Source organism: Chelonia mydas, chromosome 6, assembly GCF_015237465.2.
Source record: "Chelonia mydas isolate rCheMyd1 chromosome 6, rCheMyd1.pri.v2, whole genome shotgun sequence".
Taxonomy (NCBI): domain Eukaryota; kingdom Metazoa; phylum Chordata; order Testudines; family Cheloniidae; genus Chelonia; species Chelonia mydas.
In genome coordinates, this window is record NC_051246.2 from 13784149 (window position 1) to 13811553 (window position 27405).

The window sequence follows — 27405 nt, forward strand, 5'->3', positions numbered from 1 at the left end:
AGAGTGCATTAGAATGGCCGCTCCCCGGTGTGCGTGCTCTGATGTTTGGTCACGGCAGTGGCGCTGCTGAAGCTCTTGCCGCAACTGTGACAGCGGTGCGGCCACTCCCTGGTGTGCGTGCGCTGGTGCGCTCTCAGGTTTGAGCTGTATTCAAAGCCCTTGCCGCAGTCAGCACAGCGGTGTGGCCGTTCCCCGGTGTGCATGCGCTGATGTCTTCTCAGGTATGAGATTTGTGCGAACCCCTTCCCGCAGTCAGAGCAGCGGTGCGGACGCTCCCCAGTGTGCGTGCGCTGGTGTGTGTTCAGCGCACTGGCACTGATGAAACTCTTGCCACACTCATCACAGCAGTACGGCCGCTCTCCAGTGTGCGTGCGCTGGTGTATTCTCAGGTGTCCGATCTGTGCAAAGTCCTTGCCGCAGTCCATGCAGTGGTGTGGCCGCTCCCCGGTGTGCGTGCGCTGATGTATTCTCAGCTTTGAGCTCTCTGCAAAGCTCTTGCCGCAGTCAGCACAGCGGTGCGGCCGCTCCCCGGTGTGAGTGCGCTGGTGCATTTTCAGCTGTGAGATCTGTGCAAAGCTCTTGCCACAATCAGCACAGCGGTGCGGCCGCTCCCCGGTGTGAGTGCGCTGGTGCATTCTCAGCTGTGAGATCTGTGCAAAGCTCTTGCCGCAGTCAGCACAGCGGTGCGGACGCTCCCCAGTGTGTGCACGCTGGTGTATGGTGAGCGCACTGGCACTGATGAAACTCTTGCCACAATTATCACAGCAGTGTGGCCGCTCCCCAGTGTGTGTGCGCTGGTGTATTCTCAGGTGTGCAAACTGTACAAAGCTCTTGCCACAGTCGGTGCAGCGGTGTGGCCGCTCCCCGGTGTGCGTGCGCTGATGTACTCTGAGGCTTGAGCTGTGCGCAAAGCTTTTGCCACAGTCAGCACAGCAGTGTGGCCGCTCCCTAGTGTGTGTGCGCTGGTGTGTCCTCAGGTGTGAAATCTGTGCAAAGCCCTTGCCGCACTCAACACAGTGATACGGACGCTCCCCGGTGTGCGTGCGCTGATGTATTCTCAGCTTTGAGTTCTCTGCAAAGCTCTTGCCACAGTCAGCACAGCGATACCGTTGCTCTCTGGGGCGCATGCACCGATGCTGGTTCAGTGCGAGTGGGTTGCTGAACCTCTTACCACAGTCGATGCAGCGGTGGGGGCGCCAGCCCACGGGGAGTCTCTGGTGTGTAGCCACATCTGGTCTCTGGCTGAGTCCACCCCGGGGATGGACTGCGTCCTGTGCATGGATCCCCCTGTGGGCCATGGGATCCTGCGTTCCTGCTGCGCTCTCCCCACATTCAGACTGTGTCCTCGTTCCCCCCAGGATCCCGAGCCCTGCTGGAGAGAGCAGAGGCAATCCCGGTGTTAGCTCACGGTTAAGGCTACAGGTTTGTCAAGGAAGGAAAAATGTCACGAATGGAGCGATTTCCACATTTGTCCATGACTGGTTTTTGGATGGATGCCTCACTCTGCAACGGCAGCTCCTGTCGGGATCAAACACCTCGCTCTGGGAATTGACACCTGGCATGCCAGGTTACAGTGCCACTCAGATATGCCCCTCCTTCCTGTCATTATGGTGGGGGGAGGAAGCCAAACTTCAGTGAATGGCCTTGCCACTCAGATCCAGTCTAGCCCACCCCAACCCCTCTGCACCAGGCAGGGGTCAGGGTTGGAGCGCTGGGGGACCTGCTGGGCGGTTGGTGACCCCTTGGCAGGGCGAGGAGGAGGAGATGTTTTATTAAAAATTATGGAGCTGTCACAGTAAGTTTAGCGACCTGTGGCTTTTACTAAATTTACTGTAACTGCTCTGTAATGTCTGATATGAAATGCCATAACAAATCTGCAGCCTGACTCAGGGTGGTTCTACCCTATGTTGTTTGTGCAGCGCCTGGTGCCTGTTCCCACGTGTGTCATGCACCTTGTGAGTCTTGTTTTGTGCTTGAACTATAGCCTGCCCAGGCAACAGGCAACACCTGGAATAAAGGGGCCCTGATCCAGGACTTGGGCCCCTAAGTGCTAACACAGTTGAAAATGGGTCCACGGTTTATTTTCAATCTGATTTTGGTTTTATTTCTATCAGAGGTTTTTATTTTCATAGAATCATAGAAGATTAGGGTTGGAAGAGACCTCAGGAGGTCATCTAGTCCAATGGGTCTTAAACTTCTCTTTTCGTGGACCTCTTGAAAATTCCTGAGGGTCTCAGCGCACCACTTAATGATCTTTCCAAATGTTGTTTGTGCCATTAGCTAACTATTGTAAAGCACTTTGGATAAAAGCGCTGTATTAAAAAAAAACAAACCTTAATAATCATTAACTATCTCGCTTGCATGCATATTATCTGCACACATAGCTCAGCTTTAAGATGCTAAACAAATCTCGTGTCATCTAGAAATATTCATGCTCTCATTGCAAATATTAATACAATATTTTCTGATACTGAAAAGGAGAGTAAAAGCCATTCACTCAGGCTTATGCAATTTCTCTGAGATGTCAACTGTAAATTTGACTAATACATCACACACACAGAACAGTAAAAATATATAATAAAGTGACACAAACAGCAAAACAAAAGCACAAACAAGTGACAACACTGAAAATACAAAGGGCAGTAAAATATCAAGTGGTTGGTTACGGGTATTTTAAATGAGTGTTTAGGACCCACGCTGTGCAAATGCAACAGAGCCCTGTAGAAACAGGCAAAGTTCTCCTGGTTTCACATCGTGTTGTGTGTGTCACCAGCTCAAAAACTCATAGCATACTCGTTGAGTTTTTATAGGCTCTGGGGCACATTAACACATGGCTTGGAGTTTGCACACAGATCCCTGCCTCAAAGAGCTTGCAAATAAGGTCTTTATCATACAAAACACCAAGCAGTAACCCCACCAAACCTAGTGCTGCTTGCTACTTAAGAGTCAATAATGGGAGTACTGTTAGGCTTAAAGGGAACTATCTACGGACCACCTGAATGGAGCTCGCAGACCACTGATGGTCCATGGACCACAGTTTGAGAACCTCTGATCTAGTCCAACCCCCTATTCAAAGCAGGGCCAACCCCAACTAAATTTTACATGTTGCTGGTTTCTTCACTTTCTTCTCTTTTACAATATGAGGCCTGTTCACCAGTTTTTGTGCTGCTTTAACTATACTGCTTTGAAACTACTTAGTAAAGAGCTACTAAAACTAAACGCAGTGAGACCGGTTTAAAGCTGCTTAGAACATCGTAGTTTATTCCTCTGTAGGGAGTGAGTCCTTTTCTAAGAATTCCTTCTAAAGTCATTCACCTTGGGCCTGATGTTTCATTCTTTTGTACAAAACTAAAACTAAGCTAAAATCCTCAAGAAGGTGGGGGTTTTGGAGTGGTGGGAAAGGGGTTAAGGGCATGACAAGTCACTCAGGATTTGTGTGATGTAACCTGCAAAACATGTCTGTATTGTTTCACAACCCAATCAGTGACACTGCTGAGCTGGAAGGAGTGAACGGCTGCCACCCAGCAGGCCTCTGATCTACAGACAGTCACAGATCATGTTAAGGCTGAGGGGTGTCTAAACATTGACACTGAAGCAATGTAAGTGGCAAAGATTTTGTGCCACTGAGAGAGCACGAGGAGAGGGGATGTGACAAAGGCCATTCCACCACCCTCTCTTTCACACCCAGCCCATACACTATGGTACTCCAAGTGGTGGACCGCAGGACGATTTTGTCTGGCCCCCAAATATGTTCACTGTCCCAACAGCAGCTGTCTGGAACGCGGGACAGTTTTAGAACATTACAGTGAAATGCTCATACCTACTATACGGAAAAACCTACAATACATCACCTTTCCATACCTACTATAGGGAACCCTACTATCAGGTGGTTGCACAACTGGTTGGAAAACTGCACTCAGAGTAATTGTTATGGTTCACAAATGAGCTGAAAGGGCATATCGAGTGGGATCCTGCAGGGATCTGTTCTGGGTCTGGTTCTATTCCATATCTTCAGAAATTATCTGGACAATGACACAGAGAATACACTCAAAGTTACGGAAGATACCAAACTGGGAGGGGTTGCAAGCCCTTTGGAGCACAGGATTAGAATTCAAAATGATCCTGACAAACTGGAAAAATGGTCAGAATGAAATAGGATGAAATTCAATAAGATCATACACAAAGTACTACACTTAGGTAGGAATAGAAAATTACACAAATACAGAATGGGAAGTAACTGCCTAGGAAGGAGTACTGCAGAAAACCATCTGGGGTTATAGTGGATCACAAACTAAATATGGGTCAACAATGGAATATCTATAAGGGGAAAAAAAAGCAAATATCGTTGTTGGATGTATTAGCAGGAGTGTTGCAAGCAATATGCGAGAAGTAATTCTTCCACTCTACTCAGCACTGGTAAGGCCTCAACTGGAGTACTGTGTCCAGTCAGGGCCTCACACTTCGGGAAGGATGTGAATAAATTGGAAATGTTCACAGGAATTATTACACATCTAGAAAACATGACCTATGAGGAAAGGTTGAAAAAAATTGGGTTTGTTTAGTCTGAAGAAGAGAAGATTTGGGGCGGGGGGGGAGGGGGGGTTGCTGATAACCGTCTTCGAGTACGTAAAAGCTTGTTACAAAGAGGAGGGTGATAAATTGTTCTTTATCCACTGAAGTCAGAACAAGCAGCAATGGTCTTAAATTGCAGCAAGGGAGATTTACATTTAGAGATTAAGAATAACTTCCTAAGTGTAAGGGAAGATGTGGAATCTCCATCATTGAAGGTTACTAATAGGTTAGACCAGGGGTGGGCAAACTACAGCCCACAGGCCAGATCCTCCCCCTCGGGGCTTTGGATCGCCGGCCACATGCCACTCCAGGAAACGGCCGGCACCACGTCCCTGCGGCCCGAGGGGTTGGGGGCAGAGGGCTCCGAGCGCCACTCTTGCCCGTGGGTTCCTCCCCCAAAGCTCCCACTGACCGCAGTTCCCGAACCCCTCCTGCACTCCACACCCCAACTCCCTGCCCTGAGGCCTCTGCCTGCACCTCAACCCCCGCCACACCCTGCCCCCCTCCTGCACCCCAACGCCCTGCCCTGAGCCCTGTGCCGCACCCCTCCTGCACCCCAATCCCCTGCCCTGAGCCCCCCTGCTGCACCCCATACCCCTCCTACACCCCAACCCCTTGCCGAGCCCCCTCCTGCACTGTGCACTCCCCTTCCCTGAGCTCCCTCATACACCCCGCACCCCTCCTCTGCCCCCAACCCCTTGCCGAGCCCCTTCCTGCACCCCCTCCCACATCCCGCACTCCCTCCCACACCCCAACCCCCTGCCCCAGCCCTACATTCATGGCCCTGCATGCAATTTCCCCACCCAGATATGGCCCTCAGGCCAAAAAGTTTGCCCACCTCTGGGTTAGACGGACACCTACTAAGGATGATCTGGAAAGATAACACTTACTCCTGCCTCACTTCAGGGGACCAGACTAGATGATTTACCAAGGTCCCTTCTAGGCCTACAGTTTTGTGATTCATAGATATCAAGGCCAGACAAGTTCACTGTGACTCCAAACTCCATCTTGCTGCTGTGATTTTCCACAGTAAGAACAAAGAGGTTTCCTTCCACATGGCAGAGGGTATAAAAGGCCCTGGAAACCCCTCCATTTTGTCTTCATTCCTGCTTCCAGTCCTTATCTCTGGAATAATCTCTCTACAAGTGAAGTTTTGAACAAAGGACTGAATGGCCCATCCATGCGTTGGATGTAATTCCGTCAAGCCTGAAACAAGCCTGAACCAAGAACTTTGCAATTGTTGTATGTATTTGATTCCATTTAACCAGTTTTAACTCTCATTTATATTTTTTTCTTTTTATGAATAAACCTTTAGATTTTAGATTGTAAAGGATTGGTAACAGCGTGATTTGTGGGTGAAATCTGAATTGTATATTGACCTGGGTGTCCTTGGGATCGGGAGAACCTTTTTCTTTAACTGGGGACACTGGTTTTCATAACCATTTGTTCCTATAAGGAGTGCTACGGGTGGTGATACAAGGGAACTGGGTTATCTGAGAGAATTGCTTGTATGACTTCTGGTTAGCCACTGGGGTGAAACCGAAATCCTCTCTGTTTGGCTGGTTTGATGTGCCTTAGTAGTGAGCTCGGTTTGTTGGGCTGTGACTGCCCTGCTTTAAGCAGTTCATCCTGAATTGATACTCTCAGTTGTATCACCCAAGAGCACCCCTTGTTACACTTCTACATTAAGGAGCCCTCTGCTAGCAGCTGTATAAATCAGAAGGGATTGGATTATTATGACTCACCTGAGGAAGGGCTCTCACACCTGGAGCTTTCCCTGGAGTCCTCGGCATCCCAGATCCAGAGCTCTGACTCCCTGAGCTCGATCCGGTGGATTAAGTCTGGTGTGGAATCTGAATAGCCTGTTTGGGGGGAAAGAATCAGTTTTTCACTCAAGTTTGGGGGCAGGGACGCATTTATATGTTTGTGCAGCCCAGCACAACAGGGCCCCGATCTCGATCAGGGTGTGTCTGTGCAGCACTGGGCACGACGAGACCCCAATCTCGGTCAGGGTTTGTTCGCACAGTACCTGCTACAGTGGGACACTGCTCTCAGTCGCTGCTTCAGAGGACAGCCAAAGTGATCCCAAGCAGAAGAATAATGAAATAAACCTTCCTTAGAGGAGATTTCTTCCCATCTCCCAGGAGGCAAGTTTGGTTCGTACTCTGAAGCTATGGAACCTTCTCAATTTGCTTTGGGGGCTGAGTCACATGGCACAAGGTGGCTGCATTACACAGACCTATCAGTTCTTTTGCTTAGGATGCAGCATTGTTCAACTGTACAGTTGTTAAATTTATGATGTTCATTCTTTCTGGAGGAGATGGGGAGCTGTTACAAGCAGCAGGTGAGTTTTCTTCCTGCCTTATTTGTCTAACTAGAATCAGTCCTTGAGGCAGAGTTGCTGCCCTCTGTGTCTGGGCTGGAATTCCTGGAAGAGGCTGTTGTTCGTGTGCTGTTTGCAACCACCTCTGTTGCAGGACTGAGGTACATAATGTTAGACTAAGATTAGATCCAGGCTCTGTAGCTCTGATTTCTCCTTTAACAGGAAGCCAGCCTGAAGGGAGCTGATATTTGCCACCACCTAGCAGGTGAGGCATCAAGGGAACCCGCCAGAAATTATAGCTGTGAGTAAAAGAAGGGAAATTGGTCCTTACCCAAAGAAACAAGGACCCGGTAATTCCTCAGCATCTGGTCCCGGTACAGCTGTTTCTCTGGCTGGGACAAGAGCTCCCACTCCTCCCGGCTGAAATACAGAGCCACGTCCTCAAACGCCACCCGCAGCTGCTGGCACAAGCGTTACACACTCAGCACCCTCCGCTCCAGCCCCAGCCCGGGGCCTCGCCCGGAGGAAGGGGCCGCGCCCGGCTCCGCGTGTCCGCCCGGCCCGGGGCCCCCAGCGCCGCTCCCCGGCCCCAGCGCTCCGGCTGCGGCAGCCCCCAGCCCCGGGGTCACTAGCGCGGGAGGGACCCGGTCCCGGCCCCCCTCGGCCCCAGCCGGGACCAGCCAGTGCCCGGCCGGGGAGTCCCCGCCCCGCGTCCTACCTGCGCCGGCCCCGCTGCAGCCATCGCCGGGCTCGGCTCCGGCCCCGGCCGCTTCCTCCGCCCGGGCAGCGACCTCCCGCCCCGCGGCTGGTGCCTCCCCGGGCCGCCTCCCGCCCGCTCCCCGCCCGGCCCCAGCGCCTGCGCCGCCAGCTCCAGCAGCCGGGGGAGGCCCCAGCGCAGCGACCTTCCGGCCCCTCCCCACCCGGACGCCTGGGTCCCGAGTCCGCCTCCGAGGCGCTCGCTGCACCTGGTCTCCGGGCAGCAGGAGCCCCTAAGGGGGCAGCCCGGTCCCCGCCCCTGAGCTGTGCCGTGGGGAGCTGGGAGCCCGGACTCCTGGGTTCTCTCCCGGCTCTGGGAGCGGAGGGGGAACTAGTGGGGCAGCGCGTGTGACAGAAGGACAAAGGTCGGGCTGTGTCGTGTGTGTTGCTCGGCTGTGCGGTGTTGGTGTGTGTGTCACAGGAGCTCACACCCCAGGCTGTGTGTGGTGGGTGTGTGAGCAGCGCTCGCTCTGCGTCCATGCGCGATACAGGCAAGGGGCGGGACTAGAGCCGTTTGTATTGGGGGGCTGCTGAGAGCCAGTGAGCCAAACCGTAACCCCTGTATGTACTGGAAACCACTTCAAACCAGGGGGTGTCATAGCACCCCTAATTCTAGCCCCTGTGGTTCCAGGAGCTCTCACATGGCTGTATGTGTGTGTGTGTGTTACAGGAGCTTTCACTCAGCTGTGTAATGTGTGTGTGTTTCAGCAGCTCACACCCATGTCCCTGCCCAGCACTCTTGGGAGAGCATCTGCCCCATACAGATGTTGCATTCTGGCCTCAGTGCTCAGGCCCCGGCTGGCTACCCCTGGTCCCCGCCCATCAGGCCAGACCCTGCACACCATGGATGCTACCTAGGCTGGCCACAACAAATGGTCCAAGATCAAATACATCAAGGGCCTTCCGGATGCCCAGGGCAGCTGGTTCTTCCAAAAGTTCGCCCTGCTGTGCTTCACTGTGAAAGCTACAGTGGGGAAAGAAGGGATGGACTCTGTGTGTGACACAGCCCCAGCCAGAGGGGATATTACTGAGCCCTGCCAGCCCCGCTCCAGCTAGAGGGGCTGATGCAGAGACTGCTGGGGCCCCCAGCACCCCATGGACCCAGACCCAGCCAGAGGGGGCACTATAGAGCCCTGCCAGCCCAGCCTTGACCACTAGCACTGACTCTGCTGCCCGTAACCCCAGCACCCCCTAACCTCTGTTAGCCCAAGGCCAGCATCCTCCCTGGCTGCTGGAGCAGAGGATGCTGGTCTGTGGGGTGGTGTTTCCCCTTCTCATCCTTTGTCCACTGGACCTTTCTTCTGTTTCACAGCACCTCCCCTAAAGTGGCTGGGTCTCTGCTTCCCGTAAGAGGGGGCTAGCCCAGTCCCTGTGGTTCAGGGAGCTGGAGGTAACAGCTAACAGTGGCTGAAGAGGGGAAGGGCCTTGGGACAGGTGGTTTGCGATAGGGAGGGTCACCAGGGGCCTCAGGGTTCTATCCCTGACTCTGGGAGGGCAGGGGAGGCTGGTGGGTTATAGCAGTGGGGGCTGGGAGCAAGGACTGCCCTGGAATGGGATCCCAGCTGTGTCTCCCCCGCTCTGTCCTATTTCAAAGGAGGGATCCAACCCTTATCTGAACACCAACCAAGCCAGCATCACTGAGCAGTGCTGGAGCAAGAGCATGCCCAAATAATCAACTGAGGTGGCCATCAAGGGAGGGGTAGCCGGGTTCTGCCAGCCCAACTCATGGGGCAGAGGAGCTCATGGGCTAAAGCCTTGCTGCATTCTCTGGGCCAGGCCAGACCATGCAGATGGGCATTTGGAGGCTTGAATGAGGGAGCGAGGCTGTGCTTGTAATTATGGTGGTGGGCTGGACTACAGGACTCATGGTTTCTATTCCTAGTTCTGCCATTTGGTCCCTCTCTGACCCTGGGCAAATCACTTAGGTAAGTGGTTCTCAACCAGGGGTATATGTACCACTCAGGTATGCAGAGGTCTTCCAGGGGGTACACCATCTCAACTAGAGAGTGGCCTAGTTTACAGGCTACATAAAAAGCACTTGTGAAGTCAGTACAGACTAAACTTTCATACTGACAATGACTTGTTTATACTGCTCTATATATTATCAACTGAACTGTAAGTACAATATTTATATTGCAATTGATTTTATAATTATATGGTAAAAATGAGGAAGTAAACATTTTGTCAGTACTAGTGTGCTGGGACACTTGTATTTTTATGTCTGATTTTGTAAGCAAGTGGTTTTTAAGTAAGGAGAAACTTTGACATACGCAAAAGAAATCAGAGTGCTGAAAGGGGTACAGTAGTCTGGAAAGGTTGAGAGCCACTGATGTAGTCATAGGGAATAGCCAGACTGGAGCAGACCAGAGGCCTGTCCACTCCAGTGTCCTATTTTCAGCATCAGAGACTGCAGAGGAAGTGCAAGACCCCTACAGTAACAGATTTGGGGATAATCATCCTGTGTTACGTCTCATCTTGGTCTGTAATAGTTACAGTCAGCTCAAAATCTTGGAGCAGGAGGTTTAATATTCCTGCCAGAAGTTGTATGCATTAACTATTCCAGCTCTGGAAATTCGAATGGTCCATAGAAATATCCAGTCCCTCTTTGAATCTTGCTAAGTTCTTGCCCACTATGACATCATGTGGCAGTTAGTTCCACGGGATAATCACCTATTGTGTGTGATGTTGCACCCCATAATGCTTTATGGGAATATGCTTATGAATGTTGTGACAAAGCTCTGTCCTTGCCTCTGTGGGTCCCATGTTTCCTGGCAGATTTCACTAGCCTCAGAGGCTCACTGTGACCCTCCACATAACCCTTCTCTCTCTAGAGACAAGGGTCACAGTCTTCTGAGCCATTTTCATCATAAGACAGCGAGGGAGGTGAGGAGAAGTTATCCTTCCTTGCACAGTCTCTGTTGTCTCCCAGTCTCAGTGATTAATCAGGGGGAAAGGTGGGGGGGGGAGAAGGGAACCCCGGGCCCACCCTCTACTCCAAGCTCCAGCCCAGGGACCCTAATAGTATCAGCTATGGTAGCTGACCTTTTAGAAACATGACATGTACAATTGCCTGGGCTACTTCCCCCATAGCAGCCCTCACTTCCTCAAGCTCCACTTCACCCTCACCTCAGGGCCTCCTTCCTTGTGGCTGATATGGTGTGTACTACTCAGTCTCTCCAACAGCGCAACTTCCTCCCACAGCTCCAGACATTCACACCCACCTGACTAACTGGGAGGCTTTTAACTAGTTCAGCCAGCCCCTGATTGGCTTCAGGTGTCCCAATCAACCTAGCCTTCTCCCTGCCTTCTGGAAAGTTCTTAATTGACCTGGAGCAGCTGCCATTTCACTTATCTGGTACCAGGGATTTATTTAGCCTGGAGCTAATATATCTATCTCCCACTACTTTTCTATAGCCATATGGCCTTGCCCCGTCACATATCGCCCCCCGCTCAACACCATAGAGTTGCGCAACTTGGGACGCCAGGCAGTACGCTCATGACAGACCATCAGCGTTGCCATGGTGGCATCCAGCCCTGTGCCGTATGTGGAACTGGAACGGTTGGAGGGATAAGAACCACCTGGTGACTCTTACATTCTTTTCCTTATTCCGCTGCATCCACTGGAGGAGTGCATGGTCCGTCATAGGAGTAAATCACCGGCCTAAGAGGTAATAACGCAGTATCTCCATAGCCCATTTGACAGCAAGGCATTCTCTCTTGACTACTGCATATTTCTGTTCTCTTGGAAGAAGCTTTCTGCTTAGGTAGAGGATCAGGTGTTCCTCTTCTCCCACCATTTGCAACAGAACTGCCCCCAACCCCACCTCGGAAGCGTCTGTTTGTAAAATAAATTCCCTGTTAAAGTCCGGGGCTATGAGTACAGGGTCATTACAGAGGGCTGTCCGAAGGTCTGTGAATGCCCCCTCTGCTGCATCGGTCCACTTTACCATGTCAGAGGAATCTGCCAGTACCCTTTTGTCAGATCCAGTGTAGTCAAGAATCGGGCACTACCCAGTCGGTCAACCAGTTCATCGATGCGTGGTATGGAGTATGCATCAAACTGGGATATTTCATTCAGTCGGCGAAAGTCATTACAGAATCTCGTGGTACCATCAGGTTTAGGCACTAGAACAATTGGACTGGACCACTGACTGTAAGATTCTTCAATAACTCCTAATTCTAACATTTTCTTTACTTCGGCCCTGATTTCTTCTCTTTTGGCTGCTGGGATTCGGTAGGGTCTCAATGTTACCTTGGCTCCAGGGATCGTGTGGATATGGTGATAGGTTTCAGTCGGCCACCCTGGTTTTGTAGAGGACACATCTCGGTTGCGATTAATCATGTCGGCTACCTCGATCTTTTGGATCAGCATTAAGTCGGATGATATCCTCACTTGCTTGTGTAAGTTATCGTCCTGGGGAAGGGTCTCCTGCATGACTAAGCATGCCTCTCGATCGTGCCAAGATTTTAGAAGATTGATGTGGTAAATTTGCTCTGATTTCCGGCAGCCTGGCTGCCGCACCTTATAGTTCACCTCTCCCACAGCTTTCATTACTTCATAGGGTCCCTGCCACTGGGCCAAGTTTACTTTCTGCTGTGGGCACCAGTACCATCACCCGATCCCCTGGTTGGAACCGTCGAAGCTTCGCTTGGTGGTTATAATGGGTTCGTTGGGTCTCCTGTGCTCTCTCCGTACAATGGGCGTAACTCGGGCTATCCAATTTCTCATCTGCAGTACATGCTCAACTATGTTCCTTCCGGGATTTGGCTCCTCTTCCCAGGCTTCTCTGGCTATATCCAATATATCCCGAGGGTGGTTCCCATATAGTAGTTTGAATGGAGAGAAACCCGTGGAGGCTTGCGGAACCTCCCGGATGGCGAACATGAGGTAAGGCAATAGGGTATCCCAATCTTTCCCATCCTTGCTCACCACTTTCCTGATCATGGCCTTGAGGGTCCTATTGAACCTTTCCACAAGGCCATCTGTTTGCGGGTGGTATACAGAGGTCCGTAGGGCTTGTACATGGAGAAATGAACAGAGAGCTTTCTTCAACTTGGACACAAAGTTGACCTGATCAGTCAATATCTCCTTGGGTAGCCCAACCCGGGCAAAGATCTGTACTAGCTCCTTAGCTATGGTCTTGGAAGCTGTGTTGCGCAGGGGAACAGCTTCCGGGTACCGGGTTGCATAGTCTAGTTGAAATCTGCACCTAGATCTGATCTTCCTCGTGTTTCTGTTGGGTGGCGCAGCCTGGTCACTCTGCTGGGCAAAACTGGCATGGACCAATCAGGAAATGACCTGTGGTCATGGCAAAATCTTGCAACATCCCACCAGGATAGGAGTTGTCTCCACTCTCATTGTCCAATGAGGCAATGAGGCTATCACAATCCAGAGTGTAATCCAGGCCAGTGCAGGGCACTGTCAGTTCCACTCCATAGCTGTCTGCAGAAATGTCCATCTGGAAGTTAGAATAGAGTCTCTATGGAAAGTTTCTTCCCACCCCTGGATGGCCCTGCCCTTGGGTAGTAGTTCATCACAGAGTCATGTACAATGATTTGACTCATTTGTGTGGTCCGTGGCTATGGTTGCCAGGTGTCCCATTTTCAACTGCAAAGTCCAGTCAAAAGGGGACCTGTACAGTGTCTTGTCAGATGTACTGACCACACACCAAAAGTCTGATTACCATAGGAAGGGGTAGGGGTAGGTGGAAAAGGGTGAGTAACCTGTGCCAGCATCTGCACAGCCAGGGAGGCCTCCTACCTGCAACTCGTGGGCAGACAGTCTCTGTGTCAGGAGCTGTAACTCCCATCCCCGAAGGAGAGAGAGCCCAGCTGGGGAGGTGGGGGAGGTGGAGAGGATTGAGCAATGAGAAATGCAGTGGGGGGAGGAGGTGAGCAAGCGGGGGGCTATGGGAAGAGATGGAGAAGGGGCAGGGCATCAAGGGAAGAGGCGGAGCAGGGGCAGGATTCCAATGCTCCTGCTGTAGTGTCCTGTTTTCAGAAATTAGAAAGTTGGTTGGCAACCCTATCCATCGCCAACAGGGGAGAACACTTAATGGAAGAACACTAACAGCTCTATGCACCTCTGTACCAGCATTTGATTATTTCCTACACTTCAATGATAATATCAGTACTGACGCGTCACATGCGATACTCCTGGAGGAATTCCATGCTACTGCGCAAGCGCAGAATTCATGTGACCCAGCTTTCTTTCCATTGCAGAATAATTTATTATGATGGGGAAGCCCTGTAATTGCACCTTTTGCCCACAAGGGGCTGCTGTGATACCAGAACAGAGAGATGCTGTCTTATGGCTGCAGCAGCCAGTCACAGGGAGGGAGGGGGTTAGGGGCTGCTTTCTTCATAGCACCCTGCCCGTGGGGCCAGGTCTGGAGGCAATGGATGCGGGGGGATGGACAGAATGGGGCACCCAGGGCTGCTGGTGGGGTCACAGGAGCTAGTGGGGTGACACTGAGCCAGAGGCTGAATGCAGGGGGGGTGCAGGGCACATGGGGATGGGGTGTGTGTGCAGCGAGACACGGGGACAGGGCAGATGCAGAGCAGGGTAAGGCTGGCTCCCAGAGTCAAGGATTGGAGTGGCCTAGCAGATCACCAGTCCAGATAACACCAAGGGGAACATCACAACAGTATCTGCCTGCTCCCCCATCCCATAGGGAGGACCCTGGTGCAGGTCTAACATTTGATGGAGAATTGCAGAGGGGTGGGAGGGAAGATATTGAGGAGTGCCGGATTTCGAGACGGGGGTCTTACAGTGTTGGGGGAGTCCTTATTTAAATTGAATAGCAGTTAATCCGTATTTGTGGGGAAAAAACCATGTGGAGAGATACCGTGCGGAGAACTAATTGCCGCAAGTGTAAGTGAGTAAGAGTGTGTGGGGAGATACCATGGGGTCTTGTTGTAACAATGTTTAAAACACAGTTTAAGGAAAAAAAAAAAAGTGGTGGAGGAAGAGGCACCCCAGTGGAATAAAGTTAAATCCCTTTCTCTGTTAGAGAAGGAGATTATTGCATTTGGGACATCCCCTTGGATGGGAGGTGTGGTTGAACCCGATGTAACAGGTGACACCTTAGAAAACATGTTTGAGAAATATGGACAGTTGTACAACCCTAATGCCAGTAAAAAGCAGACAGCCAGAGTGTGGCTGTTGTGGCAGGCTGTAAAAAAGATAATTGCATGTAAGGGGGAAATCTGTGCGGAGTTCCAGACATTACAAGAGAATTTTAAAACTTGCCAGAAAAATTTGGAGAGGGAAGTGAGGCAGGCACAGATAATGCAAACTCAGTTAGAAGAAATGGAAAAACAAAATAGGGAATAAAAAAAGAAAATGGTGGATTGGGAAGAAAATAAATTAAAAAATCAAGCAGTAGGGATGAAACAATTAATTCAAAAATTAATGACTAAGGAAACAGAAATTGCAAGCGTTTCTCATAGTTGGTACAAGAAAACTATAGCAGCATTATAAAAGCAAGTAAAAATACCGGAGCTGCAGGTTGCAGCTCTTTGTCAAAAAGAGAGATTTGGATTCCAATGATATCTGGTATGGAGGATTCGGAGGATGCATGTGGGGGTCAAGAGAAAAGGGAACTTGATCGGCCTCGAGGGGGGCTTTATACTAAATTGAGAAAAGAAATAAAAAACTGTCCGGAAAAGCCGAAGTCAGGAAAGTCCATAGCAGGAACAGAACATAGATCAACTGTCAAAGATGCAGCCAGAGAGGTACCCTCAGAACAAACAGAAATAATTCCTGCAAGTTCATCAACTTACAGTTGATGACAAAGTCATTATGCCCAGTAAATATAAAAAATCTAGCTACATGGCTAGTACTGTGGGCAGAGTCAGGAGGAACGGAAAATTTAAGTATGGGTAAATGTTACAGGTTGATCAGGACAGCTACCACTGGAGAGATGAGACAGGCCATAGATCGAGCGAAAAATGCTTTGGAGAGGCAGCCAGAAGCACACCGGCCGGTACTGCGATTTATTATGCTGTTAGGAAAAAAAAACAGGTCAAAGACCCATGAAGTTTTATCCAGTGCAAATTACATGAAGCCTGGGGATTCGCCCAGGAATTAGTTGTTAAGAATAACAACATTGGGGTTATTGGCTGGAGAAATACAACTAGCGACAAACCCCAGGGCCAAAGGCGCTGACTTCCCCGCTGCCCAGTGGGTGCTTGATCCCCCCGGCCCCTGGCCTGCCTCTTCCCACCCCTGCACTGCCTTTGCCCCACCCCAATTTCACCCCTTCCCCGAAGTCCCTGCCCCACCCCGCCTTTTCCCACCCCAGTGGGGACGCGGCGCATTGTGGGGGGGAGAAGGAGGCGAAGAGGAGGGACCTTGGCTGCCGGTGGGTGTGGAGCACCAGCTAATTTATCCCCGTGGGTGCTCCAGCCTCCTGCCGGCCTAGGTGAACAGAACCCCAGGCCGGCAACGGGCTGAGTGCGCCGGCAGCGTAAGATCAGAATTTTAATTCAATTTTAAATGAAGCTTCTTAAACATTTTGAAAACCTTGTTTACTTTACATACGACAATAGTTTAGTTATATAATATATAGACTTATAGAGAGAGACCTTCTAAGAAACATTAAAATGTATTACTGTTACGCGAAACCTTAAATTGAAGTGAATCAATGAAGACTTGGCACACCACTGCTGAAAGGTTGCCGACCCCTGACATTACTGAAGTATGCTTTATGCTAAATGCCCCATGTGACATATCATTAGAAAGGTTATAATCTACTAAGCCTGTTCATTCTATTTGTTTGCACGTATTATTTGTATGTCTGGAGTTAGGAAAACGAGGTATAAACTTGTGCTACGGATGTAGTCATATTAAGTGGAGACTATAAGGGTGCTTCAGAAACAATGAGTTGTGAATGGCTTTGTTTACCTGCAAGCCTTCCTGTGCAGTGTGGGCTAACCCAGGAAGAATGGAGATTGGGGTCTTACAGAGACATGTGACCCCATCACCTGATACTGAAATCCATCTTGAAGCTGGTACTTTTCCAGAGGGGGGTGGGATTTCAAACAAAGGTTTCCTGCCTTAGGGACACTCTATATAAGGCGGGGGAAGTAAACAATGAGGGTCTTCAGCTGGCTTAAGAGATGGCCTATCCTCCCCAAAGAGATACCTGAAAGCACCTGGAAACAAAAGGATTGTAACCACATAGGTGGGAGAGAACAGGCTGGACCCAAGTCAGAAAAGGCAACTGACTTGAGAAAGACTGTACCTGAAATAACATCGAGGGTGAGAAGTTAGCATTTGTAACCAGTTTCTTAGTGTATTAAGCTTAGCCTTGCGTTTTTTGTTTTATTTTGCTTTGTGACTTACTTTGTTCTGTCTGTTATTACTTGAAACTACTTAAATCCTACTTTTTATACTTAATAAAATCACTTTTGTTTATTAATAAACCTAGTGTAAGTAATTGTTACCTGGGGGGAGCAAACATTCTGTGCACATCTCTCTATCAGTGATATAGAGGGCGAATACTAATGAGTTTACCCTGTATAAGCTTTATACAGAGTAAAACAGATTTATCTGGGGTCAGGCTCCCAGAAAGGCTGTACACTGGGTGCTGGGGGCAAGTCCCTTTTAACTGAGAAGCTCCAGGACTGAGTGAATCTCAGTGTCTGAACTGCAGAGGGGTGTGGCCCTAACTCTGGGTCTGTGCTGGAGCTGGAGTGTCTAGCTCAGCAAGACAGAGGTGACAGATGCCCGTTCTGGCAGAGGAGTCATTCTCAGTGGTATCCCAGCATAGGAAGTGGCAGTCTCAAGGGTGTCTCTTTGACCGAACCCATCACACCCCTGTCCCCAGGATTGGATGTTAGTGGCCAAATTACAGCCCCACGTAACTGGTAGATCTGAGGGGGAAGTGGGGAGAGAAGGAAACATATAATGGTTGCTGGCATTAATTAGTACAGGAGCGGAGGAAACTTTAATTAAGCCAGTGCAGGAGAACGTGCAGAGAGGGTAAATCATTCCTTTGTTTCAATTTCACAACAAAGAAGTAAAAGGAACTTTATTGGAACATCTGCCATAGGTAGTAGCTCAACCTCAATTGTAAACAGGTGCAGTGATGTGTCACAGCATGACTGAGGAAGCTATCTTGGAAGTAGTTGTGGATCCACAGGAAAAGCGGATAATTGATTTGGCAGGAGGCTGGTTGCGGGGAAAAAAAGAGAGAGGGACTGTGAATGAGCAGGTTATTTCAGAAGGATTAAGAAAGCGGGACTATAAGGCTACGGCGGCTGTGGGACTGCCAGACAATAAGTGGATAGGGGAATTTCCCATGATTTGGGAAATGTGAAGGCATGGAAGCTGTAAGGCATAGTCTTACCAGTTAACGGCCTTAAATGTTAACCCCCGTGCCAGTTGGAGCGGGCCCAGCTGTGCCGCCCGGCTGCAGCAGTGCCCCCAGCTGGAGCAGCCCCGGACACGGCACCCGGCCGGAGCAGCGCTGCCCAGCTGGAGCAGGCCCAGCCGGAACAGCACCATCCAGACAGACCTGGCCCCAGCCCGTCAGATGGACCCCAACCGCTTAAACAGTTAACTGTTTAAATGACATATTTTACTTGCTTAAACGGTTAACTTTTAAAACAGTATTTACATCCCTAGCAGAAATTTCCATCTAGAAGTTTGAACAATCTCTATGGAAAGTCTCTTTCCACTCCTGGATGGCTCCGTCCTTGAAGAGTAGTTCATCCCAGAGACATATACAGGGATTTGACTCATTTGCGTAGTCTGTGGGCATGGCTAACAGGAGAGAACAGTTGAGGAAAGAACACTAACAGCTCTACGCACCTCTGTGCCAGGGCTTGATTTTTCCCTGCACATCAATGATTACATCAGATATGTCACTTCATATGCGATACTCACGGAGGAATTCTGCACCACCTGCGCAAGCACAAACTTCATGTGCTCCACATATTATTTTTCACCCCAGAATAATTGATTTTGATGGAGCAGCACTGCAATTACACCTTTTCCCCCCTCTGGGGGCTGCTGTGGCACCAGAAGAGAGGGCAGCTGGCTTACGGCTGGAGCAGCCAGCCACAGAGGGAGGGGGTCAGAGGATACTTCACAGTTCTCTGCCCATGGGGTCAGGTATGGAGGCAAGGAATATGGGGGAGATGGACAAAATGGGGCATATAGGGGTTCTTGGAAGGGTCACAGGAGCTAGTGAGGTAACATTGAGCCAGGGGTGGAATGCAAGTGGGGATGCAGGGACACATGGGGGAAAAAGGAGGGCAGGAATACACAGGGATGGGGGGGATGCAGGGACACATGGGGACAGAGGGCAGATGTGCCTGACTGAATGGGAGAGACCAAGGGTGAGCCAGGGTTTCATATGGGAGGCTCCCCAAGTCTCTAACAATCACTCTTCCCCTCCCCCCACAAAACCCCCTCTTGCATACGTCTCCCACCCACACCCAACAATTCTCAAAGTTCACTCCAGGCTCCTTCCCAGGAATTACTTCCCTCTCCCTCAGCTTCTCCATTACCCCTGGCTCCCCCAAGTCTTTGCACTACTTCTGAGGGGTGCAGGAAATACGTTTCTATATTGTAGTTTAAATGAATTATTACTCAAAGTTCTGTGTTAAAATGACTAGTAAGGAATCTATCTGTGAAAAATCACTTCCTGAATCTTTTTTGTTTGTAGTGTTACAAACATAGTTGCTGATATTTTGATAGTTTGAAATAAATTAACTGAAACTAGTGTGATTCTATTGTGTTATTTTGACAAGAAAAATATGCAGAATTTTAAAATATGGTGTGCAGAATTTTTATTTTGGCATAGAATTCCCCAAGGAGTAATGCAAAACTCTCTGTGCGCACCCGCCAGTCACACAGTTCATCAGGCCTCATGGTCAGTTAGGCCTTAGGACATTTGGACTGGTTTCTTAAAGATTTACATGTCATATTGGTTTCTCCACACACCATTCGAATGCATCAACTTCTTTAATAGCAAAGAAAGAACTGGTTAGACCTTTGCTACACATTAGGCACGTAGTTTTTCTTCATCACATTTCTATTTAGAATAGACGGTTTGAGCAGTTCCTGAGTCTTCTTTCAATCTGACACACCGTGCTGTCCTGCCCCCCCGCCCTCCTTGGACCAATCCATGCTGAGACAGGACTGCAAATCCCACCTCTAGATGTCACCTAAGAGTCACCCCCTGGCTGAAATCAAGGTGGCTCTGGGGGAGGGATGCAGGGGGAGGAAGGGGGATTGTCCTGGCTGCCTGACAGCTATATGTGTTGGGGGGAGTTTGACAGAAAGAGAGAGACCTGGCTGGACCCCACCTAGATGGAGGGAGTCCCAAATGGAGAAGGTTGTGACCATCTGCTCTAAAATCTCCTCGCCTGTCTCCTCTTCCCCACACTGCTCAGCCAAGTCCCATTCGCTGCCCCACACATCTCTGCTGGGCATCATGGGGACAGGACCACTCCCTGGTCTGATTCTGCTGGCACTGTGCCAGGCCCGACAGCTGCCAGAAGCCCCTTGGGCCCTGGCGTTGGCAGAAGGGCGAGTCAACTGGTGCCAGGTGAGGTTGCCCAAGTGAGCAAAGCATTTGCCACAGTCAGCACACCTGTACAGCCGCTCCCCGCTGTGAATGCGTTGGTGTATTCTCAGGTATTAGCTCTGTGCAAAGTTCTTTCTGCAGACAGCGCAGTGGTCCGGCTGCTCTCTGGTGCGCATGCGCTGAAGCTGGGTCAACTTGTTGGCATTGCTGAACCTCTTACCACAGTTGGCACAGCGGTAGAGCTGCTCCCCGGTGTGTGTGTGCGCTGATGTCTGGTCAGCGTACTGGCATTGCTGAAGCTTTTCTTGCAATCGTCACAGTGGTAGGGCCGCTCCCCGGTGTGCGTGCGCTGGTGTATTCTCAGGGTTGAGCTCTGTGCAAAACCCTTGCCGCAGTCGGTGCAGCGGTGAGGCCGCTCCCCGGTGTGTGTGCGCTGGTGTGTTCTCAGCCTTGAGCTCTGGGCAAAGCCCTTGCCGCAGTCGGTACAGTTGTATGGCTGTTCCCCAGTGTGCGTGCGCTGGTGTCTTTGCAGGTGTGCAAACTGTGCAAAGCCCTTGCCACAGTCAGCACAGCGATATGGCCGCTCCCCCGTGTGTGTGCGCCGGTGTACTCTCAGCTTTGAGCTCTCTGCAAAGCTCTTGCCACAGTCAGTGCAGCGATATGGCCGCTCCCCAGTGTGTGCGCGCTGGTGTATTCTCAGCTTTGAGTTCTCTGCAAAGCTCTTGCCACAGTCACTGCAGTGGTAAGGCTGCTCCCCGGTGTGCGTGCGCTGATGTTTTCTCAGAGTTGAGCTATGTGCAAAGCCCTTGCCGCAGTCAGTGCAGCGATAAGGCCGCTCCCCGGTGTGCATACGCTGGTGTATTCTCAGCGTTGAGCTCTCTGCAAAGGTCTTGCCGCAGTCAGCGCAGCAGTACGGCCGCTCCCCGGTGTGTGCGCACTGATGTGTTCTCAGGCTTGAGCTCTGGGCAAAGCCCTTGCCGCAGATGGTACAGTTGTATGGCAGTTCCCCAGTGTGCGTGCGCCGGTGTCTTTTCAGGTGTGCAAACTGTGCAAACCCCTTTCCGCAGTCAGCACAGCGGTGCGGCCGCTCCCCAGTGTGTGTGCGCTGATGTATCCTCAGATTTGAGCTCTCTGCAAAGCTCTTGCCACAGTGTGTGCAGCGATACGGCCGTTCCCCGGTGTGCCTGCGCTGGTGTGTTCTCAGGGCTGAGCTCTTTGCAAAGCTCTTGCCACAGTCAGTGCAGCAGTACGGCCGCTCCCCAGTGTGCGTGCGCCGGTGCTGTGTCAGTGCGAAGGGGTTCCTGAACCTCTTGCTGCAGTCGATGCACTGATGGAGACACCAGCCCATGGGGAGTCTCTGGTGTGTAGTCAGATTTGGTCTCTGGCTGAGTTTATCCCGGGGATGGACTGCGTCCTGTGCATGGATCCCTCTGTGGGATGTGGGATCCCGTGTTCCTACCGTGCTCTCCCCACATTCAGACTGTGTCCGCGTTCCCCCCAGGATCCCGTACCCTGCTGGAGAGAGCAGAGGCAATCCTGGAGTTAGCTCATGCTTAGGGCTGCAGGTTTGTCAAGGACGGAAAATGTCACGGATGGAGTGATTGGCCCATTTGTCTGTGACTGTTTTTGGGATGGGTGTCTCACCCTGCAATGGCAACTCCTGTCTGGGCATTGAGACCTGGCCTGCAGGGTTACAGTTCCACTCAGATTTGCCCCCGCCCACGCTCATGATGGTGAGGGAAGCAGGTCAAATTTCAGTGAATGGCCTTAACACCCACATGTTCTACACCCCTGGGGTTCTCAACCTTTTTCTTTCCGAGACCCCCCACAACATGCTATAAAAACACCATAGCCCACCTGTGCCACAATAATTGGTTTTCTGCATATCAAAGCTGGGGATGGCGTTAGGCGGTAGCAAGCAGGGCACCCATGCTACAGGGACCCCCATGAAGCTACATGGCTCAGGCTTCAGCTTCAGCCCTGAGTGGCAGGGCTTGGGGACCTGGGCTTCAGCCCGATGTCGGGGGGGCTTCGGCTTTTTACCCTGAGCCCAGCAAGTCTAATGCTGGCCCTGCTTGGAGGCCCCCCCAAAACCTGCTCAAGGCCCCTACTAGGGGTCCCCAGACCCCTGGTTGAGAACCACTGCTGTACCCCACACCAACCCCTCTGCACCAGGCTGGGGTTAGGGTTGCAGTGCTGGGAGAAGAGTACTTCTTTGGGCAGAAAGTTCCCCCTGGGCAGGGCAAGGAGGAGGGCAGGTGTTGTAAATGGGGGGCAGGGCGGGGTAGTACACCAAGCCAGGCACAGGTTCTACCCTATGGTGTTTCCGCAGCACCCAGTGCCTGCTCCCACAGGGGCTATGCATGTCTTGGGTCTCGTTTTAAGCTGAAATTGAAGCCTGCCCAGGATACAGGCAGCACCTGTCAGAGCAGAGCCTGGTTTTGTTTTCAAACTGATTTTGTCTTTATTTCAATCAGAGGGGTTTATTTATGTGGTATTGGTTCTTCACTTTCTCCTGTTTTATAGCATGAAGCCTGTTCCTCAGCATTTTTGCTGTTGTAGTTATATTAGTTTGAAACTAGTTTAGTTGAGGGGCTACAATCCCTTCATGTGGGTGCAGTGAGACCAGTTTAAAGCTGTTTAGAACAATGTAGCTTATTTCTGGGGGGGGGGGGGGGGTGAGTCCTTTTCTAGGAATTCCTTTTGAAGAAATCATTTACTCTCGGCCTGAGGTTTCAGTCTTTGTGCGAAACTAAAACTAAACTAAAATCCTCAAGAAGGTGAGGGTTTTGAGAGGTAGGGAGTGTGGGTCTGTGTGTGGGCTTTGAGGGGATGACCAGTCACTCAGGGTTTGTTTGATGTAACCTGGAAAACATGTCTGTATTGTGTCACAACCCGCTCCCTGGCACTGCTGAGCTGGAAGGGGTGAATGGCTGCCACCCAGCCTTTGGTCTACAGACAGTCACAGACACGTTAGGGCTGAGGGCTGTGCTAAGCACTGACACTGAAGCAATGTAAGTGACAACAATTTCATGCCACAAAGAGCAGGAGAAGAAGGGATGGGACAAAGGCCATACCACCACCCTCTCTCTCACAGCCAGCCCATACACCAGGGTACTCCAAGTCATGGTCTGCAGGTCGATTTAATCTGGCCCCCAAATTTGTCCACTCCCCCCACAGCAGCCGCCTGGCCGTGGGGCAGTTTTAGAGCATTACAGCGAAGTGCTGCAGGTGCTAGAGATCTGTTCTACACAATGGCGCCTCTGCATGGCGTCACCTTACACTAGTCGTATGTGACTGACCCTGCCCGGCGTCATTCCCAGCTTTCTCCTTGCTCGCTGGGGACAGGTTTCTCCAGTCTGAGAGGTCACATGCGAAGTGAAGCAGCAGAGAGGGGGTGGGGTGGGAACCTGGAGAGGACAGCGCCTTCTCTGCCAAGGACCAGTGACTCTGGGATGCTCTTGCAGGGGGCAGAGGCATGAAAAGCCTTTTGAAAAATCTCTAGGGCACCCCTTACCTTGGTATGACTTTCTGAGGTGTGGGAAGCCTAGGTGTTTTGGTGCATGGCCAGACAGGCTTGTCTTTCTACCCAGGTGCTTGTTTACCCCCAGCAGCCAGCTCACACAGTCTCTCTATCTCCCCTCCTCCCCACCACCCATGTACCCATCTCCTCAGAGTGAGGGCAGGGGAGACAGGGCTCAGGAGAGCTTTCAGTGAATGTCTTAGAGGCAGCACCCAGCATCTCTCAGAAACTTCCCCAGCTCACACACTGACTCTGTGTGGTACAAACCCACACGGTCTCTGGCTCTTTCACACTCACCTCCGAACACATAGTTGTAGTACTGTTGCTACTTCTTGGTACTTCCTATAATGCACATATCATCTCTGCAATTTTATGCCTCCTAAGTGTGTTACTTTAGTGTTTTGACTGGTCTATGCATTTCATGATTTTTATTTCTCTTCTACTTAAATTTAATTTAGTGAGTTCTGAAATACCTAATGTCTCCTGGCTGGAGTAATTATTCCTATGGTAACTTTAAAAAATATTATATCAAGGTTTTTTGTTTCTATTGGTGGCGCACAGACCTCAGTGCACATAACAAAATTTATTCTGCAGATGGATTGAAAAAAAATGAGAGGGAACATTGCTCACAGCCCCAGTGCCCTTTTCATTAAACAGCTGGGGAAGCTGAGGCATGGTGGAGCTGTAGTGACTCTTGAAAAAAGAGTCGTACGAGAAACGGAAAGCAGGTCAAATTAAAAAATGAGTCTTAAAAAACAACACAAGCATGTAGGGGGAAAATTAGAAAGGCAAAAAGCAAAACTAAACTAGCATTATAAAGGGAAAAAACAAAGCATTTTACAAATGCATGGGAAAGCAGAGGAAAACGAGGACAGGCTAGGCCCACTACTGTGTCCACTTCTGGGCCCCATACTTCAGGAAGTATGTGGACAAATTGGGGAAGGTCAGAGGAGAACAACAATACTGATTACATGTCTCGAAAACATGACTTATGAAGTAAGTGAAAAAACTGGGTTTGTTTAGTCAGAAGAAGGGAGGTGGCGGGGATAACCCCTGATAACAGTCCTCCTGGACATAAAAGGTTGTTACAAAGTGGAGAGTGATAAATTGTTCTCTTTATTGACTGAGAATAGGTCAAGATTTTATGGGCTTCAATTGCAGCAAGAGAGATAGAGGTTAGATATTTGGAAAAACTTCCAACCTCTGAGGGTAGGTAAGCACTGGAACAAAATGATCTTGCCAGGTTGTGGAATCTCCACCATGGGAGGTTTCTAAGAACAGGTTAGACAGACACCTGTCACGGATGGACTAGGTAATACTTAGAAATCATCTCTGCACTGAGACAGGACTAAGATTCATAGATATCAAGGCCAGACAGGCTGATTGTGCCCATCCAGCCTGGCTTCCTGCCTATCCCAGCCAGAGAAGCTCCCCCAGTCATTCCTGACTCTGGCCCAGTAACTGCTGGTGGAACAAGAGTGACGCTTTGAGAGAGAGCCACCCCATCTCCACGGACAGACTCCCAGTGAGGGAGAATCCATCACGTCCTAAGGGGAGCTCTCCCAATGGTTTATTCCCCCTCCCAGATAAACATTGGCCCCTAATTCCCAGCTTCAATTTGTCTCTCTTCAGCTCCCAGCCTGTGAATCTCGCTCTGCCTTTGCCTTCTATATCAAGGAGTTCTCTACTAGCAGGTGTGTAAATCAGAAAGGACTGGATTATTAGGACTCACCTGAGGAGGGGCTCTCAGGCCTAGAGTGTACCCTGGAGCCCTCGGCATCCCGGATCCAGAGCTCTGCCTCCCCTAGCTCGATCCGGTGGATTAAGTCCGGTTTGGAACCTGAAGAGCCTGTTTGGGGGAAGTTTTATTACTAAATTTTTGGAGGCAGGGACTCGTTTATATGTTTGTGCAGCACCTGGCACAACAGGACATCAGTCTCACAGGCTGCTTCAGAGGAAAGCGCAAGAGATCCAAAGCAGGCGAATATAGAAATAAACCTTCCTTAGCAATAAGCCTTCTTCCCGTCTCCCACCAGGCAAGTTCAGTTCGTACCCGGCAACATCTACAACCCTTCTCTCTTTGCAGTGGGGCCGAGTTTAAAGCCTTGCTGGGGTAACTTTAGATGTTCCCTTGAACTATCCCATTCTGCTAACATCTTGGCCTCTATGCTATCTTGTGGCACTACGTTCCATAGGACAAGTGTGTGACATGGATTTCTTTTAACCCACAAAAAGACCAGTGAACACCCATTAGTTTCAGATTAAGAGACAGGGCGAATAGAAAATCTGCAACCACCTTCTTTCTGGTCATTATTTCACTTACCCAACTGTCTCCTGAAACATGGATCATGGTGAAGACTTTGGAAGAAGGGAACTTTGTTCCTTGCCGACTTATAGCTGTTGAAACGTTTCAGGCATGTCACTAAGGCAAATCGGCCACAATGTGTCATGGCAGATGTCACCCGGTGTCACCGTTACACAGACATTCCAGTTCTTTTGCACTGTTCAGTTGTACAGTTGTTAAATTTACGATGTTCATTCTTTTGGGGAAGGTGGGGAGCTGTTGCAGCAGCAGTGTTTTCCCCCTGCCTTATTTGTCTGACTAGAATGAGTTCCTGAGGCAGAGTTGCTGCCCTTAACCTCTGGCTGGGATTCCGGGAAGAGATGGTTGCTCATGGGCTCTTTGCTACCATCAGGGATGTGCCACGACTGAGGCAGGTAATGCAAATAAACCAGTTACACCAAGATTAGCCCCAGGCTCTGTAGCCCTGAGTTCTCCTCCAACAGCGAGCTGACCTGAAAGGGGCTGGCATTTGCCACCACTCAGTGACAGGGTGGCACATGGGGAACCCAAATTAAATTGGTCCTTACCCAAAGAAACGAGAGCCTGGTAATTCCTCAGCATCTGGTCCCGGTACAGCTGCTTCTCTGGCCGGGATAAGAGCTCCCACTCCTCCCGGCTGAAATACAGAGCCACGTCCTCAAACGCCACCCGCAGCTGCTGGCACAAGCGTTACACACTCAGCACCCTCCGCTCCAGCCCCAGCCCGGGCTCTCAGCAGGGGACGCGGGTTCTAGGGCAGCGGCTCCCGGGGAACCCCCAGCCCAGCAGCTGTGACCCAGAGAGACCCCCCCCGCACAGCCCCCCGGGGACTCGGGCCCTGCTGGCCGGGGACAGGAGTCGCCCTCGGCTCCCCACGGGGCTCTGGGGCGGGGCGCTGGGAAGGGCCCGAATCCCAGGGCAGGGACCAGGCTCCTTCCCCGGCCGGAGTCCCCGCCTCCGCCCCAGGCCTGTGCTCGGCCCCGCTCCCGGCCCCGGCTCGGCCGCCTCGGGGCTCCTCGGCCCGGCTCCGCGTGTCCGCCCGGCCCGGGGCCCCCAGCGCCGCTCCCCGGCCCCAGCGCTCCGGCTGCGGCAGCCCCCAGCCCCGGGGTCACTAGCGCGGGAGGGACCCGGCCCCGGCCCCCCTCGGCCCCAGCCGGGACCAGCCAGTGCCCGGCCGGGGAGTCCCCGCCCCGCGTCCTACCTGCGCCGGCCCCGCTGCAGCCATCGCCGGGCTCGGCTCCGGCCGCTTCCTCCGCCCGGGCGGCGACTTCCCGCCCCGCGGCTGGTGCCTCCCCGGGGCCGCCTCCCTGCGCACGGGCTGGGTTGGGACCCAGGTGTCCGGGACGGCCCCGCCCTGCTGCGCTCC

At 51.2% G+C, this 27405-nt stretch overlaps 1 protein-coding gene across 1 annotated transcript; it reads right to left on the reverse strand.

The window, feature by feature from the left end:
- On the reverse strand, positions 1-27405 carry LOC102939897 (zinc finger protein 436). Its single transcript, XM_037899192.2, is given in 6 exon segments — positions 1-231; positions 20368-20453; positions 20456-21708; positions 25449-25565; positions 26588-26717; positions 27241-27405. Coding segments are annotated over 6 exon segments (1833 nt in total). The 5' UTR covers positions 27265-27405; the 3' UTR covers positions 1-8.